The sequence below is a fragment of the Acinonyx jubatus genome, chromosome A1, assembly GCF_027475565.1.
Source record: "Acinonyx jubatus isolate Ajub_Pintada_27869175 chromosome A1, VMU_Ajub_asm_v1.0, whole genome shotgun sequence".
NCBI lineage: Eukaryota > Metazoa > Chordata > Mammalia > Carnivora > Felidae > Acinonyx > Acinonyx jubatus.
This window is the reverse complement of record NC_069380.1, coordinates 70316814-70338094: the sequence shown is the minus strand read 5'-3', so window position 1 is coordinate 70338094 and position 21281 is coordinate 70316814. Positions and strand designations below refer to the sequence as shown.

The following is a 21281-nucleotide window of genomic DNA, read 5'->3' as shown; positions in this document are numbered from 1 at the left end:
ACAATTTTCATTTTTCTTAACTATACTAAATGTTTCTTTTCATCATTGAGATTTTTCTCTTCAACTATTAGCACAAAAATTACATTGCTGTGCCAAAATTCATGAGTTTGAGGATTCTGGATATTCTTAAGTAGTTTACAGGATCTTTATAAAAATTTCTATTGATGGCTCACTGTAACACAAAGGGTATCTAAATCAATATCTAGGATCATATACTGTTTTCTGTTTATTATTTCTACTTACTAGTAGTTAACAGAAATATTAGGCAAAAAAATTTTAAGTGCATGTACAGTGCACACTTTTTCATCTTTAGGAAGGCTGAATTCTTGAGCTAATTTTCTTCACATCAAGAGTACTCTGACATTTTTCTTCCAAGTGAACTGTTTTCAGTATGAAGTTAGGCCATCATCTTTAAGATAACAAACGCACTATCATGAACTATTTTGACCAGTATCACATTACACAGAATAAAAGAGAATGGAAAACATCTTGGGAATCCAGAATATAATCATGAATTAAATGTAAGTAAACATTAGTTTGTTTTTGATATTTTTAAGTTTCTCATCTTAATATGCTAAACAATATTTCAATTTGGTGTTAGCAGATTTTATACTCAGTTTTGCTATTCATTCTGACCCTTATATTCAAAATCAAAAATCTAAAACATAAAATATTTCACCCTATCTACTACTTCTTTTTTTTAAGTTTATTTATTTATTTTGAGAGAGCAAGCACACAAACAGGTGAGGGGTGTCGAGAGAGGGAGAGAAAGAGAGAGACAGAGAAAGAGAGAGAGAAAATCCCAAGCAGGCTCCATGCTGCCGCCCGCAGAGAGCCTGACAGGGGGCTCAAAATCACAAACCAGGAGATCATGACCTGAACAAAATTTAACAGTCGTATGCTCAATGGACTGAGCCACCCATGCGCACCCACCTACTGCTTGTTCACTTAACTTTTCCCCCACCATGCTTCCTTTGTTTCCCAAAAGTTTCATCCTCACTACTATTACATTTTTTATCAAAAAATACTAATCTGTATTGATTTTTGCACTTAAAAAATTTTTACAAATCATATAATTTACTATCTTACCCATTTTGAAGCGTACAGTTCAGTGGTATTAAAGACATGCAGAGTTTTGTATATGCATCACCAATGGCCATCTTCAGAATTATTTTCATCTTGTAAAACTAAAACTCTATGCCCTTTAAATAATAACCCTCTGTTTCCCACTCTCCCAGCCTCTGGCACCACCATTCTATTTTCTATGAATTTAACTACACTACATACTGTATGATTTGGAATCATACAGTATTTGTCCTTTTGTGTCTGGCTTATTTCACTGAGCTCAATTCCCTCAGGTTCCTCCATGCTGTGGCACGTATCAGAATTTCTTCTTTTGGTCTATGTGTCTGTCTTATGCGAGCACCACACCATTTTGACCACAGCAGTTTTGTAATAAGTATTAAAATCAGGAAGTGTGAGCTTTCCAACTTTGTCCTTCTTTTTGAAAATTGTTTTGGCTATTTGGGGTCCATCCCTTAAGAGTCCATATGAATTTTAGGACTGACTTTTCTATCTCTGCAAAAAATCGGTTGGGATTTTGATAGGGATTGTTTTGAATCTGCTGAACATGGGTAATACTGAAGCCAAATCATGGGTAATACTGACATTATAACAACATTAAGTCTTCCAATCTATGAACCCAAGATGGCTTTGCATATATTTGTGTTTTCTTTAATTTCTTTCAGCAACATTTTGTAGTATCTAGTGTACAAGTCCTTCTCCTCCATGGTTAAGTTTATTCCTAAGCATCTTACTCTTTTTGATAGTGTTGCAAATGGAATTGTTTTTGCTTTGTATATTTCAAACTGTTACATAAATGGTATCATTAAGTACTTATATTTTCACAGCCTTCTTTTTTACTATTATTATAGTCCATGCATACATACTAAATGTAGAACAATATGCACAAGGAGGACACATAGCATCTTCAGGATAGCTGTCACCTCTGGAGAGGGAAAGGGCAGAATGAGATACCATAAAAAAGGGATTTAGCTGTAACTATGAATTGTTTCTTTTTCAGTAAGAGATCTGTATAGAACATTTGTGCATTTGCAATACTTTCCTTATTTGAAACATCTTTTAATTTAAATTTTTTAGATTAAAATAATTTTGAAAATGTGGGGTATCTGAAGCATTACTTCAGGCATATGACTTTGCTTGTACCACTCTTGGGATCATGACCCTAGAGTGTCACCTTGAGGCCAGTTACTTTTTCTTGATGTGGCAGTGGATGATCTGGGAAACCAACAGTCACAGCTCTCCCCCCGAGACCCTAAAATCTGAGACTTCGTATCAATGGGTCTTTACTTAGTCTGTGCTGTTCATCTTGACTCTCTTCAATAGCACTGATGTCAAATGAAACTCAATCCAAATATACTTAGGAAAAAAAAGACACTATCAGGATTACCTGCTTTTCATTAGGTTTGATACTGTAAAGCCAATAAATAGGGGTAAGTAGCTATTGATACTATGTATCAAGGTGGATATTTTCCAGGGAAATTTTTAATGCAATAATTTTGATGTGTTTTTTTTTTTTTTAAAACAGCCCTGCTTTTCTAATGAGCTAAAAAGTAAAACAAGAGGTAATTCTACTGGAAAAATTCAAAGACACCATTTGAGCTGATGGTCTCTAGTTTTTCAACATGGAATCTGAAACAAGCACCAAGAAATAACAGCTCTAAGAAGTAATCTGAGCAGTTTTCTTATTAAGGCAAGGCACTGCTTAGAAAAACAGTGTATTGGAGTATCAGATGAACAGTAACACTTCAGTGGTGACTCAGTACAGAACTAAAAATTATGCTAAGTCTACATTTTTGTAAAGTTAGCCTTCCCTGAGGAAAATGTTATAATATTAATACTCTTTACTATTCAATACACATAATTTGCTACTCAACCTGATATACACTTAAGTCTCCACTTATAGAGCTACGTTTTTAAATGATCATATAGAAAGGAGGAACATAAGGAATCAGGTAAGTACATCACAAAAAAATACATCATAAGACAACTGTTTAACTCCACCGCAGTTTTCACGTTAACAGAGTGGAGTGAAATACCTTTCAGGAACAAATGCCTCAGCAATTTTGGCACACAGAATGAATCCCAACACTTAAAGACAACCAAGGAGATGACCCTTCACTCATGAATGAATCCCATTTACGTGTGACTCTGACTACCACATAAGCTTCTCCAGTCTTAACAGCCTAGCACTTACCTAGCACAAGGTAGGAATGTAGTACAGATATGTTGAGTAAGTGACTTCTCCTAACTCTGATGGTACTTTCTGGCTGGGATCAGGAAACTGCCACCAGGAGGTGCCTGGCTGGCTCAGTTGGTAGAGCATGTGACTCTTGATCTCAGGGTCACGAATTCGAGCCCCACGTTGGGGGCAGAGTTTACTTTAAAAAAAAAATACACATAAAAGCGAAAAAACTACCACCCTATACCTCAGCCTCACCAGTTCTTCTTTTCATGAAATCATATTATTTTTATTTTCATATCCTGTCTAAATCTTTTGATAAAAAAGTCATGTTTTCCAAACAACAAAATGACATTTCATTGCAACTTAGCCATGAGAAGAGAAATGTAGATTAATAAAATATCCATTGCACTAACTACCTAGAAGCTTCTGTGTGTTCAGGCTGAAAGTAAAACAGGAAAAACATTTCACAATATCATGATATTTTTCTGGCACTCACTCTCAAATCATATAATTTAAACATATCATTCATAACACAGTGTAAACACTAAATGTTAACGTAACACTGCTTAGTACAGACCCGATTTAAACTAAAGCAGTTCTATCATGGATATTATCCAAGGGGTTTAAGTTCAAGTTTTAAATTCCTTCAAAACAAAAGGAATGTCACCACAAGGTAAATTTAGCCTCAAGAATGTCTCACACAACATGAAGTCTCAAGAAAATGTTATATAGGCTTCAGATGACTTGTTTTAAAAGAGTGATTACCTACCACAGCTATCATATGTTTGGAATTATACTTAAAGATGCTCTTCTCTGGGACAAAAACAAAAGTATTACTTCTCAATAACAAAAGGAAAATGAATCAGGTGTCAGGAAGTGGGTGTAGAATGTGGCTAAATCTAGGAATGTATTTCCTAATTAACATGAGAGAACAAAACCTCCCATTTACATTCAGCTTCCTAAAGAAGGTGAAACAAGCACATTGCTGTGCTACAGACTCAAAAGATGAGAGTCGCTGAATACGTTAAAAATTGTTTGAAACAGGCACAGATCAATTTTCAAGACTGCCAAAAAAAAAAAAAATAAAGAAAGAAATAACTCACAGAGAATGTTGGCCCACTGTTTGATGCTACGACAGTATGAACTTCATCATGCAATTTTACTGAGAGCTGCCAGTTAGCCACTTGTGGTTGAATAATAGGCACTCTGAAGCAGAAAAAAAGAAAAGGAGTTAGTAATTTTACATTATTCTCTTAGTAAACTGATTTTCCTTTGGCGTTAAGTGTGCAGGGTAAAATTGCCACAGATTATATTTCAGATCATTATTTTAAAAGGCTCTGTCCCTGGAAAAAAGCTTTCAGATTTAAACTAGAGCAGTTAAAAACAAACATACAAAAAACACATAGACATTCCAAGGACAACAGTAATCATTCTGGGATAAATGTCCTAGTGCCATCCATTCAAATACCATTATCCATTCTATGAATTTGAGTTGCTTAACTATGACTTTCAAAAATTAACTTTATGCAATATTAGTATCTTCTCAGTATTTTGCTACTGTTCCAGACTGTTTTCAAAAATTTACAACGTGAATCTTTTATTTTTCTGGGTTTATTGAGTTATGAGTGGTATGCATAAGAACTGCATATAATTAACATACAATTTAGTGAATTTGAACATAGTTATTCATTTGTGTTTCCATCACCATAATTAAGGTAATAAACATATCCATCACCTCCAAAAGTTCCCTTGTATATCCCTTCATTCCTTTTTGGTATTTTGTTTGTTTGGGTAAGAATACAATCTTAATACACAGGTCTTTTCTTGCCTATGATCCATATTACATGGTCCAGAAAAACTGGGTAAAGCAACCAGAGACAAAAACATTTTTAGAATACAAATATTTTCCACAATTTTTTAAAGTAACAAGATTTTAATCATTTGTGAATTAGCCTAATTTAAATATTGCATGTTTTTATTATCTATGGTCATAAAGGAATATTTTACAAAGCAACTACACAGATACTATCCAGACTCTTGTCTTAAGTTATAGTTCCGAAAAAATGTTGCAGGTTATGTTTCAAGGTCACACCCCCTCCCGTGAATTTCAAAAGGATTCTTTGTGTACTCAATGAAAACAAATTCAGGCACAAAAACTATGATTACAATCAAATCATCTCTAGACACAAGGTCTAATGGAGGATGATGGATAACTTAGGAGAACATTTGTATTTGGCCCACTATTTATTTTCTGAAAAAGAAGAAATGTCTTAAATACTCGAGAAGTGAAAATTACCGTTTTAAAATGTATCAACAAATCATTACTAATGAACATGGCAGACATGGACGATTCTCTTGGCAACTTAAATAGGGCTGTTTCAGAGGACAGAGCTTCACACATGGGAGCTTGAAAGAACAACAGGGGAGCATACAGGACACAGAGGAGGAGAAGGAGGAGGGAGAGGAAGAAGAGGAGGAGGAGGAAGAGGAGGAGGAGGAAGAGGAGGAAGAAGAGGAGGAGGAAGAGGAGGAGGAAGAGGAGGAGGAGGAAGAGGAAGAAGAGGAGGAAGAAGACGAGGGGGAGGAGGGGGAGGAGGAGGGGGGGAGGGGGAGAAGACAAGTGTCACAGGGCAGAGTGCTCCAGTATGCCAACACCCCACCCCCGTCTATTTTGTCACTCTATTCCACAGGCATCTAAGTTTGTCTCCTTCATTGGCCTGTAAGCTCCTAAAAGATAAAGATCATTCCTGGGGCACCTGGGTGGCTCGGTCAGTTAAGCATCCAACTTCAGCTCAGGTCATGATCTCGCGGTTCATGAGTTGGAGCCCTCAGTCAGGCTTTGTGCTAACAACTCAAGAGCCTGGAGCCTGCTTCAGATTCTGGGTCTCCCACTCTCTGCCCCTCCCCCACTCATGCTCTTGCGTGCTCTTTCTCTCTCTCAAACATTTAAAAAATTATAAAAATAAAGATCAAGATCATTCCTTATTTTTGTTTCCCAGGTCCCAGCAGAGTTCGGGGAGAGAGGGATGATGGGGGCAGTAGGAAGGAATCTGAGGAGCACCTACTATGTGCCGAGCACCACATAGGAGAGGCCACGTCACCCAAGGGGCAGAGTATGCTCCAGAAAGAGCACGGCCCCTGAGCTCTTGGCTTACTACCTGGCTCTTTTTGCATTATATAAAGGACCTCACCAGACTTCACTCTGTTTACCTTCAAAGGGGCTAACACCCCAACCTCTCAGGGGTTTTGTGATGACAGAAATAACCTCCCAGCTATATTACTGGCAACCAAACTTTCCTAAGTCTTTACTATCCTTGACAATTATGTACCTCTGCTGCTCAAGATTGTTCCATGGTTTTCTACTTCATATCAGGTGAAATCTTAACTGAGTTACCTACCATTCAAGTTTCTTATAAATAAGGTCCCTCTCTTTGTATCCAGTTTTATTTCTGATTGTTCATGACTTGCGTATCTGGTTGCACCAAAACCTTAAATTACTTCCCAAACCAAACCAAACCAAGCAGGAGAAATAAGCACAGTGGTCACAAACCCAGGCTCTGGTAACTCACACAAGTGGGTTAAAAACCCAGCCCTTTCTGGGGCGCCTAGGTGGCTCAGTCGGTTGAGCATCCAACTTCAGCTCAGGTCCTGATCTCACGGTTTGTGGGTTCAAACCCCGCCTCGGGCTCTGTGCTGACAGCTCAGAGCCTGGACCTGCTTTGGATTCTGTGTCTCCTCCTCTCTCTGCCCCTCCCCTGCTCATGCTCATGCTCGGTCTCTCTCTCTCTCTCCTTCAAAAATAAACTTTAAAAAACATAAAAAAAAAAACCAGCCCTTTCATTAATTCATTCTTGAGCAAACTATTAAGTCTCAATCTCCTTATGAATCAATCTAGATATATAATAGTATCTGCATCACAGTGATGATGTACTGAGAACTAAATCAAACAGTGCATGTAAATGTTAACTTTTATTAATTTGATTAGTCCCAACCATAGGGCTATATATTCATTTCCACCCACCCCCATAACTGAAATCCCTTTAAGGGAAACCCTGGATTCCTTCTGCTCCACAAACCAACAGATTTTTCAAGAAGAATATCATCTCTCTCATAAACTGTTCCCTAACCATATAGGTACTGACCATAGTACAAACAACTTCAGTGAGCTCCCTGCCACTTAACCTACATTATAGGCTTAATATTTTTCACAATTTAGTAGCCTGAAGGAGGTAATTCTTTCAAGTAAATGTGGAGACTCTTTTCAGTTATGCAACAAGCCTCTGTTTCCAGAGGAGCTGGGAAGTTAATGCTGACATCCGGTTGGAACCCAGACTGAATTTTCCCACAGAAAGCAAACCTACAGATGGTGGCGAGATACGGTTGCCACCCTTCAGAACCTAACTACTATTTATTTTTCCATTGTTTTATTTTGACTCACATCTGTTTCATATATGTTAGAACCTGCCCCAAGAGGGACCTTGTAGAAAGAGCACAGGCTCCTTTGAGTTAAAATGCTGGGGTTTAATCTCAGTCCATTCCCTTACTAACAAGGTCCCAGAGACTCTAGTACTTTGGCCCCAAAATTTCCACACCTGTGAAATACAGCTGGTGCAGCGCTGGGCAGGTGATGGGGGAGCTGTCGCTTCTTCTGAGTACACAACTCCTGAAGTGCCCTTTCCTAACAATTTCTTTTAAGGTGATGTGTTACTAGGAGGTAGGAAAGAGGCTTCACTGTGACAACAAGCCCTTGAGATACAAGATGGTCACACCGTGGAATCTCTTCATGAGTTCACTCTTCTGCAAACAAAATCTGCTAAGATTCCTTCCGGCTTTATGTAAGTTTGAAAGTAGTTTTGTTTTGTTTTTAAATAAAATGGATGGGGTTGGGCATACATGCCCAGTGTAAAGATCCATAAACTGGGCAGTAGAAATAAACTGTAATAAGCTACAAATAAAGAAAGTAACATGCACCAGCCTGGAAGTATAAAAGTATATGTGTTCTATTTCTGCAAAATCATTGAGGCTATGTTAATAATTACTTTGAAACACTGATATCAATTCCACCAGCACAAACGTGTTTATAATGGTGGCAGTTACATTTCACAGTTATATTTTAAATTTTAGAAAGGAGTTCCTTTTATCCATCAAATCCACAATAGTCTCAAATATTTTTATGAACAACTCTCTGGAAAGGGAGAGAAAAAGTCCTAGAATTTCACTCGACTCAGTTTAGTAATGTTACACAGAAAACAGCTTCTTTACTGAACTATGTGCCTAGTAAAAGAGGCTGACATCCGATCAAAAATTTCATCTGTGCAGCTTGTTAGTTACTTGAAAAGCTGTTATCATTTAAACTACTACTTCAAAAAACAAACAAAACCCCCAAAACCCAGGAAAAGGGAATTCACATAAACAGAGACTCACAAAGCAAATCAAATAATAGGTCTTACCCAGACCTGTCCACTTTGATTATCATCAGCCAACCAGAATGAATATGCTCAATAAAACTGAATGTTTCTGTATTTTATAGTAAAAACGGTCAGCTGATTATCACAAATGTTAATGCTAATTAATGCATTTAACTTATTGGAATATTTTACTCAAAAATGTGTAAATAATACTAACCCAAATACCCAAATTTGGGTAACCAAATACCATTACATTTCATGTTTTAAGGCAGATTTTATGTAAACATAACTCACAGCATCTTTAGTTATCAAGGATTATAAACATCTCAAAACCATATTATGAGACACTCAGAAAAGCTGGTTTTCAATTGTGCCATTACCTATTTAGGAGTGAAACACTGAGTTAAAACAATGTTAGTGGTCAAAGAATCATTAAGCAATCCTTGATCATAACTTTCACAGTGGGTGGTCTGTAAAATGATCAAGAATAATACGCTGCATTCCATAGCCACAGAGGTCAGCTTCTGCATACAAATCTTTGCAGGAAGAAAAAGGCCTTCAGAAAAGTGGGCCATTCATCTGAACCAAGTTCAGAGAATTTCCAGCACGGTGAAAAGATATGTTATGCGAGCACATAGATGTATTCAGTGGGGGTAGACGGGACCAGCTACATGTGGCGACTACAAAGGAGCCCTCCCATGGTTCATGAATAAGTCGAGGAAATGATCAGAAAAAAAAAGAGAGAGATGTTTAGACAGATGGCCCACTTAAAATGCCTGAGACAGGGCATAAGCAATTTTAATGAAACTTTAGATCTAGCATATGAATTGTTTCTTATTTCCTCCAGGGGAAAAAAAATCTAAAGAAGACAAAAATTCAGCAATTTGCTGAAAAACTCACTCTTAGCAAGTTGGGATGGAAAAAGAATTACAAATACAAGTTTTATTAGTGCAATAAATTCATATAAAATTCTTCACAGAGCCATCAGCTATCAAAATGAATATAAGCATGGAATGAACAGATTAAAGGAATTTTAAACAGAAGTCTACTGCCAAAGCAAACAAAAATCTAAGCCTTATTATGTGAGAACTTACAACACTCCAACATTAAAGTTCATCACTGCAGAAGAAAGATAAAAGCAGCATTTTCAGAGAAGCTCTTCAAAGCTAGAAATTGTCACAGTAGAGGAATAGAATCCTGCTTATATGCAATTTAAAATGTGTACATTCAAATAGATGAGGCTGTGTATCACAAAACAGTGCCCAGAAAGGGTTACAGAACACCCTCAAGTTTCGAGTCATTAGCATTACAAATAACACAAATGACACCTGAATCAGGAAACCGAATACTAATGTTACTTATAATCTTACAGATTTTAATATTATGCAAACCCTATTTCTTGTGCTACCAATCAAAGGCTTCAGGTTCTCAATTTAAATGCTGGGCATGAACAGTCAGGAAAGGCAATGGAGTTTAGCCTCTGCAAGCCCTGGTCATGGACTGACCACCAACCCCAAAAGCCATGTGGCCTTCCAAGTTACTTTTCCTCCTTGTGTCTCAATTTCCTGGTCAGCGAGCCCAAGACAGTAAGAACACTTTCCCCACAACACAAGTTGATTAAAGAAGGTAAAAGGTGTAACACACTCAGATTCGTGCTTGGCACATGAATGCTAAAATAAGAGTTATTCTCATCATTTTCAGAATATGGTGAAATATCTGAAACTCTCCTCTATTATTTCAACCCCATTTTATTTATTTGAGAGAGAGAGAGAGAGAGAGAGAGAGAGAGAGAGAGAGAGAGAGAGAGAATCTCAAGCAGGCTCCATGCTCACCACGGAGCCCAACACGGGGCTCAATCCCACGACCCTGGCATTGTGACCTGAGCCAAAATCAAGAGTAGGAAGCTCAACCAACTGGGCCACCCCGGTGTCCCAACCCTATTTTTTAAAAAATACATTAATTTATGATTTATATACAGTGAAATTCAAAACTGTAAGTTCCATCATTTATCATTCCAATATATCTGTCCTTTTCCCCAGTAGTTCAACTATAGATTAAAGCTTCACATAAATGGACTCCAAAAACATGCACTCTTGCATGTAGCTTTCTTTTCTTCCTTGCCCAATGCAATGTTTTGAGGCTCATTCACGTTAACAGTTCATTATTTATTGCAGAGCAGTACTCTATGGTACCAGCATACCAAATTAGTTCATCCTTCTGCTGATGGGCATTTGGGCTATTTCCAGTTTGGGGCTCTTATGAACAAACCTGCTATAAACACTCTTTGTGTGAGCCTTTTTTGAAGACAGAAGTTTTGATTTCTTGTGGGTAAAAACTCTGAGAGTGGAAATGTGAGGGCAACCATGTTTAATTTTATAAAAACTGTCAAAACTGTCTTACAAGGTATTAAAACATATCTATACTCCCCCCAGCAATGGCACTTGCTCCATAGCCTTGCCACCATTTGGTGATGTGTTTCTACTTCTAGTCAGGCCAGTGGCTTAGAAACTTCTCATTACAGGTTAACATGCATTCCCCTTATGACAAATAATGTTGGGCACCTCAATATTAGTGCTTATTGGCCACTTGTTTCAAAATTTTGTCCATCTTTTTAATTAAGATGTTGGTCTTACTGATTTGTGGGAGTTATTTTTTAGAAAGCCTCTATCAGATTTAGGTCTTGTGAATATTCTGCACCACCCCTGAGGCTTATAAATTCTCTTAAAAATGTCTTACCTTCAGCAGTTTTTAAAAAATTAACAGACTTAATTTTTCAGAGCAGCTTTAGGTTTCCAGAAAAATTGAGCAGGAAGTAGAGTTCCTACAAATACCCTCACTCACCCTACCCTGGCTACAGTTATTACTATTCTGCATTGCTGTGGTACATTTGTTAAAATTGATGAGCCAAGGTTGATAAATTGGTATTAGCTAAAGTCCATAGTTTACACTAGGGTTCACTCTTTGCGCTATACATTCTACGGGTCTGAACAAACGTATAATGACAGGTCTCCACTATTAAGGTTTCATATAGAATAATTTCACCTTAAAATTGCTCTGTGCTCTACCTATTTAACTTTCCCTCCATCCCCCTGAATCACTGGCAACCACTGATCTTTATTATCTCTACCATTTTGCCTTTTCCAGAATGCTGTATAGCTATAATCATACAGAATGTAATCTTTTCAGATTGGCTTCTTTCACTCAGCATTATGCATTTAAAGTTTCTCCATGTCTTTGTGTGGCTTGATGACAGCGAATACCTTTTTATTGCTGAATAACAGTCCATTGTCTGGATGTACCACAGTTTACTTATCCATTCACCTACTGAAGGACATCTTGGTTACTTCTAAGTTTTGGCAATACGAGTGAAGCTGCTATAAACAGTGACATTCAGTTTGTAGGGTAGAAACATTTTCTATTCATTTGAATAAATACCAAGGAGTACAAATACTGGATCACATGGTAAAAGGATGTTTCATTTTGGAAAAATACCTGCTAAACTGTCTTTCAAAGTGGCTGCACCATTTTGCATTCCCATTAGCAATGAATGAAAGTTCCTGTTGTTCCACAATTTGGTATTGTCAGTGTTTGGGATTTTAGTTATTCTAACAAACATATAATATCTCTTTGTTGTTCAATGAAAATTTTTAATATGAATAAAAACATACACATTTTCCATTTTATGCTCAGGGCTTTTATGTCCTTGCTAAGAAGTGTTCTGACTACAGCAAGGCCCAGAAGAAATATTCATGTTTTGCTTTAGAGGTTTTACAGGTGGACCTATGATTCATCCTTAATTTTCTTGTGTGATGGGAGAGAGAAGGAGTTTCATCTAGTTGTTTCAAGAAGACTTGCATACCAAGTTCTGCAGCTTTGTCCATCGGTTAAGATGGTATTAGCTGTTCTAGATCCCTTTGCATTTTCACAAAAATTTCAAAACAGGTCAATTTCTTCTCCTTCCTCCCTAAAGCAGCCCCCCTAATGGGGTTACATTTGGGCTTACACTGAATCTCTTCATTAATGGAGGGAGAGCAGACACCTTAACATTTTATCCTCCTATCTACAATAGCTCTAATTTATTTTATATTGTGAATTTCTCTCAGCAAAGTGTGGCAGTCTTGAACCTCCTTTGTGAAAATTATACCTATTTCTTAGTTTTATTAGTAGTATCACAGATTCCTTAGAGTTTTCTTAAGTAACCTATTAAGGTGTCCTGGAAAGCTTCCTTTCCAATCCTTAGGCTTTATTAGTTTTTCATGCCTTACCTACTCTGACAACTGACAGTCTTGAATTTATTTTGTTAAATTATTTGCCTACATTTTTATGCTGTTAAACAAAACTGTTAATTTTTATTCTCATTGTTGTTAGTTCACTGAAACAATTTATATGATTGACTTTTTATCCTGCAACTCTGCTAAATTTATTTCAGTAATTGTGTTATAGATTCCTTAATGTTTTCCATGCAAACTATTGTATCCTTGGTGAATAGAAATGATTTACTTCTCCCTTTCTGATCTCCATGACTTCTTATCTTACTGGGTATAAAGTTACTATAAAGTTACTTACTAGTATAAAGTTGAATAAAAGACACACACAGAATTCTTTCTCTTCCCAATCTAAAGAAGAGAAACTCCGTATTTTCAGATATATTATACCCCATTTTCTGTCTTCTATTTCCTTTGGTAGCTCCAAATACATGTAAGTTAGACTTCCTGATCTTATGAACCTAGGTCAATGAGGGTCTCTTCAATGTTGTGAAATACCGTTTCTCTTCAGAGTGTATAGTCTCTATTCTTCTAAGTTTACCCATTCTGCCTTCTGCCAGCACTAACCAATATGCTTTTCAGCCTATCCAGTAAGTTTTCCATTGCAGGGACAATACATTTTATGATCTAGAATTTCTACTTGGTACTTTCCTAGTTTCCAGATCTATGTTTATATTCCCTATTAACTACTTCATTTTGATCTTTAATATTTGAAAATAATTTTAATAACTGTGCTAAAGTCTTATACATAACCCAATATCTTATAGTATCATAGTTGGCTTCTACTAACTGCTTTCTCTCTTGACCATGGGTCAACTTAATTCTTGAATTGTGTGCCAAGTGAATCGTTTTTTGTACATCAGATTGTGGATATGTTGCAGAGACTGTAGTTTTCCTGTTATCTTCCCCTGAAAAATTCTGATTTTTATTTCAACAGGCAGTTAAATTACTGACTGATCACTGTGAAGTCATCAAGACTCACCTTTGCGTTATGCTAGGATGTCTGTCTGGTTTTGCTTTTACTGAATTAAAACTCCAAATCACTTATTCCAGAAACAGTGTTTCTCCTAAGACATGATCCTTCTGGGGTTTTAATGGAAAATTCGAAGTGTTTACAAGCCCCTCAAATTTGATGAGGCTCAAATTCCAATCATTATCATCTGTTTGAAAGGCAGCAACACAACTTCAACTCAGTTCATTCAGCATTCCAGAGGGATTCATACACTGGGATTTGCAAAGTCTTCATGCATGCACATATCAGGAATCAATCATCTATTTGAGTGAAGCTAAATTCAGAGATAGAAATCTTCACTGTTGCTCTCTTTTTGCCATGAGATCCCTGCCCAATCTTCAGCAGTTCTTACAATTCTAAGCATCATTCTCCAAGACCTCAAGTCAATAAGATTGGGGCTAACTCCTGAGTTCTACCATGTGCTGATGCGCACATGCAATGGTGACCACCTTCAGGGGAAATGCCATACAAAGGTGGATCTCATCCAGTGTGTTTTCCTTCGACAAACACTCAAAATCCCTTCAAATTCTGACTGGTTTTAGTTGTCATCCAGAGCCTTCTAATAATAGTTGTATATCTTCTCCAGAGCTTGCCATTGCTATTTGGAGGAAGGTTAATTGGAAATAAGCTACATAACCATTACAGAAAGTAGAAATTCTCTATGTTGATTTAACTTTCTTTCACTTGCATTCAAAGGCAGAGGAGGAAATAAAAATAGGAGAATACTGGATCACATATATATACCACTTCCACCAGCCAAGTAGTAGCCCAAGAACACTTGACTTCTGTACACGTTTATTCATGGAACTAAATTGAGAGCAGTCACATAAACATTTTATAATCATGAGAATAATCTTAAAGAAGATTCCATCATGTGAGAAGATACATCATCTCAGCTAATTCCTAAATTTTAAACTTCTATTATGCCAACAGGAAAATAAATCCTTAAATATAAAATACGTAAATTTCAAAAATCGTAAGCAGTTTTATTGACCATAAATTTAACCCACCTGAACTGCACAATTCAATGATGCTTAGTATATTCAGGGTTGTGTACCCATCACCACAGACAATTTTGAAACATTTTTATAACCCCAAAAAGGAAAATCTGGACCCATTAGCAGTCACTCCATACTCACCTCCCCCTACACCACTACCGAAGTCCCTTCTATTTCAATAGCTTTGCTCATTCTAGACATTTCATAAAAATGGAAACAAAGAATTCGTGGCCTATTATGACTGCCTTGTTTCATTTAGCATAGTGTTTTCAAATTTCATCCATGGTGTAGGAAGTGCCAGCCAATACTTCATTTATTTTTATCACTGAATAATATTCCATTCTATAAATACATCCCATTTAATATTATTTATCCATTCATCATTTTGGAAACATTAGGGTTGTTTCTACTGCTCATTTACTATGGAAAATGTATGAACATTTATATACAACACTTCTGTGAACATATGATTTCATTTCCCTTGGGTATAACCCTGGAAGTAGAATGGCTAGGTCATGCGGTAATGTCATACATTGTGAGAAACAGCCAAATTATTTCCAGGTTTGCACCATTTTACTCAAATTCCTACTAAGAATGTATGAGACTTTCAACTTCTCCACATCCTCACCAACACTTTGATATTGTCTGTCGTTTTTATTACAGCCACTCTAGTCGATATAAAATGGTATCCCATTTTGGTTTTGATTTGCATTTCCCTAATGACTAATGGTGCTGGGCCTCTTTTCATGGGCTTGTTGGTAATTTGTATATCTTCTTTGGAAAAATTTATATTCATGTCCTTTGCCCATTTTTAAATTGGGCTATCTTTCTATTATTGAGTTATATAAGCATTATTTACATATTCTGAGAAAAGTCTCCTAGCAGGGCACCTGGGTGGCTCAGCTGGTTAAGTGTCCGACTCTTGATTTCGGCTCAGGTCACGATCTCAGGGTTCATGAGTTCAAGACCACATCAGGCTCTGCACTTTCAGTGTAGAGTCTCTTGGGATTTTATCTCTCTCTCACTTTCCCTCTGCCCCTTCCCTACTCACATTTTCTCTCTCTCTCTCTCTCAAAAATAAACATTAAAAAAAAGTTTCCTAGCAACATACATATGTTTTGCAAGTGTTTTCTCATATTCCGTAGGTTGTGTTTTCATTTTCTTGATGTTGCCTTTAAAGCACTTAAGTTTTTTTCTTTTGTTTCTTGTGCCTTTGGCATCTTACCTAAGAAATCATCCCCTAACCAAAAGTGAACCAAAGCTCTTACTTTTAAGACTGTGATTTTTTTTTAAGTTCATTTTTGTGTATGGTGTAATGGGGGGAACTAGCTTCCATCTTTTGCATGAAGATAGCCAGTAGAGTTGCTCCAGCAGCATTTATTGAAAAAATTATACTTAAATACTCTAAATTGCCTTCATATACTTTTGAAATCAACTGATCATAGTGTAACGATTTATTTTTGGACCCTCAATTCTATTCCATTGATCAACATATCCATCCTTATGCCAGTACAACCCTGTCTTGATTACTGTAGCTTTGTAGCAAGTTTTGTAATTAGGAAGTGTAAGTCCCCAGTTTGTTCTTTTTCAACACTGTTTTGGCTATGCTGTGTCCCTTGCACTTTCATACAAATTTTGTAATTTTTGTTTTTTTTTTTTGCAAAAAATACAGCTGGGATTGAGAGACAGATGGCACAAAATCTGTATAACGTGTTGGTGAGTACTGCTATCTCAGTATTAGGTTTTCTGATCCATGAATAGGGGAAGTTTATCCAATTAAGTTGTCTTTATCAACAATTGTTTTGCCACACAAGTCTTGCACTTCTATGTAGAAAAATTTAAGCTTAAGTATTGCATTCTTTTTGGTGCTTTCATAAATAAAATTGTTTTGTTAATTGCTTTTTCAGTTTGTATGCTGGTACTGTATCAAAATAAATTTGGTATTTGTATATCATTCTTATACCTTGCAACCTTGCAAAAGTCATTAGTTCTAATCGATTTTATGAATTCCTGAAGTTCTCTTACATCAACCACTTAACAGTCATGCCGTAAAAGTAACCTCTCCTCTTCCTCACCGCCATCTGTTCAGCAGCCACAAAGCAGCAACCGTGTGTGAATGCATCTCCATCCATGTTGGCCAAGCTGGTGTCCAGATCAGCAATGCCTGCTGGGAGTCCTACTGCCTGGAACACAGCATTCAGCCCGATGGCTAGATGCCAACTGACAAAACCACTGGGGAAACAGATGACTCCTTCAACAAGTTCTTTTTTTTTTTTTTTTTAATTTTTTTTTTTTAACGTTTATTTACTTTTGAGACAGAGAGAGACAGAGCATGAACGGGGAAGGGGCAGAGAGAGAGGGAGACACAGAATGGGAAGCAGGCTCCAGGCTCTGAGCCATCAGCCCAGAGCCCGACACGGGGCTCGAACTCACGGACTGTGAGATTGTGACCTGAGCTGAAGTCGGACGCTTAACCTACTGAGCCACCCAGGCGCCCCGACAAGTTCTTGAATGAGATGGTGAGGTGGGTGCTGGCAAGCATGTGCCCAGGGCAGTGTTTGCAGACCTGGAACCCAGAGTCATTGATGAAGTTCACACTGGCACCTACCACCAGCTGTTCCACCCTGAGCAGCTCATCAAAGGCAAGGAAGATGCTACGCCTGAAGCCACCAGGCCATTGGCAAATAGATCACTGACATTGTCTTGGACTGAATTCAGAAACTGGCTGACCAGTGCCCAGGTCTTCAGGGCTTCTTGGTTGTCCATAGCTTTGGAGAAGAAACTGGTTCCAGGTTCACTGGAAAGTCTGTCAGTTAAGGCAAAAAGTCTAAGTTGGAGTTCTTCATTTACCCAGCACCTCAGGTTTCCACAATTGTAGTTGAGCCCTACAACTCCATCCTCACTACCCACACCACTCTGGAGCACTCTAATTGTGCCTTCATGGTAGACAATGAGGGCATCTCTGAAGGTCACAGAAACCTTGATATTGAGTCCACAACCTACACTAACCTAAATAGGGTGATAGGTGAAATTGTGCCCTCCATCACTGCTTCCCTCAGATTTGATGGAGCCCTGAATGTTGATCTGGCAGAATTCCAAACCAATCTGGTGCCCTATCCCTGTATCCAATTCCCTCTGGCCACATACACCCGTCATCTCTGCTGAGAAAGCCTACCGTGAACAGTTTTCTGTAGCAGGGATCACCAACGTATGCTTTGAGCCAGCCAACCAAAGGATGAAATGTGACCCTCGCCATGGTAAATACAAGGCTTGCTGCCTATCGTACCATTCCCAAAGATGTCAATACTGCTACTGCCACCATCAAGACCAAGCATACCATCTAGTTTGTTGACTTGTGCCCCAGTGCCTTAAAGTTGGCATTAATTACCATCCTCCCACTGCAGTACATGGTGAAGACCCACCAAAGAACAGTGAGCTGTGTGCATGCTGAGTAAAACCACAGCCACTGGTGAGGCCTGAGCTCACCTGAACCACAAATTTGACCTAATGTATGACAAGCATGCCTTTGTTCACTGATATGTGAGTGAGAGTATGGAGGACAGTTTTCTGAGGCCCGTGAGGACATGGCTGCCTTTGAAAAGGATTATGAGGAGGTTGGAATGGATTCTGTTGAAGGAGAGGGTGAAGAATACTAATGTTAAAAATCTCACAAAGGTGCTGCTCTTACAGGAAAGCTTACTCTATTTTGCACACTGAAAAGCTGTGCTCTGATCAGTTAGTATGTATGTACCAGTGTATGGTCTCATATACAATTACGGACCTACGCTTTAAAACACAATGCTTTGGGGCCGCCTGGGTGGCTCAGTTGGTTGGGCAACTGACTTCAGCTCAGGTCATCATCTCATAGATCCTGAGTTCAAGCCGTGCGTCGGGCTCTGTGCTGACAGCTCAGAGCCTGAAGCCCGCTTCAGATTCTGTGTCTCCCCCTCTCTCTACCCCTCCCCTGCTCACACTCTAGGTCTCTCTGTCTCTCAATAATAAATAAATGTTAATTTTTTTTTAAATAAAAAAAATAAAAAATAAAACACAATGCTTTGTTACAGACCCAAGCTGTCCATTTCTGATGGGTGTGAATAAAGTATTCCCTGTCTTAAATGACAAAAAAACAAAACACAATTTTATTTTGTAAATTCCTTAAGACTTCCTACATATAAGATCATATCATTTGGAAATATAGTTTTAATTCTTCCCCAACTTGACACTTTTTATTTTTCTTGGCAAAGTGGTGTACTAGGAACTCCAGTACAATGCTCAACAAAATTAACAAATATCCTTGTCTTATTCCTGATCTTAGGAGAAAAACATTCAGTCATACACTATTAAATACAATGTTAGCTGTAGGTTTTTCAGAAATGGCCTTCAACAGGCTGAGGAAATTCCCTTCTATTCTACTGTGGTTTTTACCACAAAAGGCTGCTGGATTTTATCAAATGTTTTTTTTTTTTTCCTGCATTTATTGAGATAATACTGTGATTTCTGTCCTTTATTAATAGGGTTTATCACATTGACCAATTTTTGGATATTAAGCCAATTATGTATTCCTAAAACAAATCTCACTTGGTTACAGAGTATAATTATGTTATATATTTCTGGGTTCCATTTGGTAGTATTTTGTGGAGGATTATTGCATTAACATTTATGAGGGATTTTCATCTCCGGTTTCCTTTACTCATAACATCTTTATCTGATTTTAGTATGATGGTAATATTGCTCTCATAGAATGAGTTGCAAATGTTTCTCTTCTCTATTTGTGGAAAAGTCTGTAAGGAATTGGTGTTAATTCCCTTCTGAACACTTGATTGAATTCATCAGTGAAGACTTCTGGTCCTGGGCTCTTCCTTTTGGGAAGTTTTGTGATGACCAATTCAGTCTCTTTCAGATCTATACAGACTTTCTGTTTCTTCTTGAGTCCATGTCAGTAGCTTGCATCTTTCCAGGAATGTCTCCATTTTATGTTACCTAATTTGTTGGTAAATATCTGGTCAAGTTATTCCCTTATGATCCTTTTTAATTCTCTAAGGTCTGTATGCATACCTCCTCTTTCATTACCATTTTTAACTGTTGGAAGTCTTTTTCTCTTACAGTCTTCTGTAAGATTTGCATTTCTGTTGATCTTCCCAAATACTGCTTTTATTAATTTCCTTTATTGTTTTTCTATTCTCTATTTCATTTATTTTCATTTTAATCTTTAGTATTTTCTTCCCTCTGCTAACTTTGGGTTTAGTTTGCTCTTCTTTTTCTATTTTCCTAAAGTGGAAGATGACGTGATTGGTATCTTTCTTCTTTTTGTAACATCTGTGTTTCTGGCTCTAAATTTCCCTCTAATAATCACTGCTTTAATGCATCCCATAAGTTTTTGAACCATGTTTTTGTTTACATCCATTTCAAAATATTTTCTCATTTCTCTTGTGATTTCTCCTTTAACCCACTGGTTTTTTAGGGTTGCTTAATTTCCACATATTTGTGAATTTCTCATTTCCTTTATTGTATATTTCTAATTTCATTCAGTTGTGGTTGGAGAAGATACTTTGTATAATTCTAATCCTATTGAATTTACTGAGTCTTGTTCTATGGCTTAGCATATGATATGGTCTTTTCTGGAAAATGTCACACATGCACTTGAGAAATTGCATACTCTGGTGTTGTTGGGTGGATTGTTCTACAGATCTGTATTACATCTATTTGGTTTATAGTATTTTTCAAGTCTTCTACTTCCTTGTTTATCTTGTCTAATTGTTCTATCCATTACTAAAAGTGGGGTATTATATTTTCTAACAATTGTGTTATGTAGTCCTATAAAATATCCCTTTTTGTCTCCAGTAACAATTTTTGTCTTAAAATTTTGTCTGATATTAGTAATAACAATATTAGTATTGTAAATATAATATTTGTCTAATAACTCTCTCCTTTTATTTTCAACCTATTGTGTCTCTGAGTCTAAAGTATTTCTATTAAGGGGAATCCTCTTGCACTGTTGGTGGGAATGCAAACTGGTGCAGCTACTCTGAAAACAGTGTGGAAATTCCTCAAAAAATTAAAAATAGAATTACCCAGGATGCCTAGGTGGCTAGGTCAGTTGGTGTCCAACTCTTGATTTCGGCTCAGGTCATGATCTCATGGTTCATAAGTTCAAGCCCCACATCAGGCTCTGTGCTGACAGTGCAGAGGCTGCTTGGAATTCTCTCTCTCCCCGTGTCTCTGGCCCTACCCTGTTTGTGCTCTCTCTCTGAAAATAAACAAACTTGAAAAAAATAGAATTACCCTACAACCCAGCAATAGCACTACTAGGAATTTATGCAAAGGATACAGGAG

General features: G+C 37.4%; 1 protein-coding gene and 1 pseudogene across 9 annotated transcripts in view; one reads left to right on the top strand and one right to left on the bottom strand.

Annotated features, from left to right (window-relative positions):
• The window catches only part of PCCA (propionyl-CoA carboxylase subunit alpha), a 404001-nt gene that overhangs the window by 137435 nt on the left and 245285 nt on the right, over positions 1-21281 (bottom strand). For all 9 annotated transcript variants that reach the window (XM_027065165.2, XM_027065168.2, XM_053217534.1 and 6 more), the window contains one exon: positions 4369-4471. In XM_027065165.2, the coding sequence (XP_026920966.1) occupies positions 4369-4471 (103 nt within the window). The remainder of the gene's footprint in view (positions 1-4368; positions 4472-21281) is intronic.
• LOC113601101 (tubulin alpha-1A chain-like) lies at positions 10120-18929 on the top strand (annotated as a pseudogene).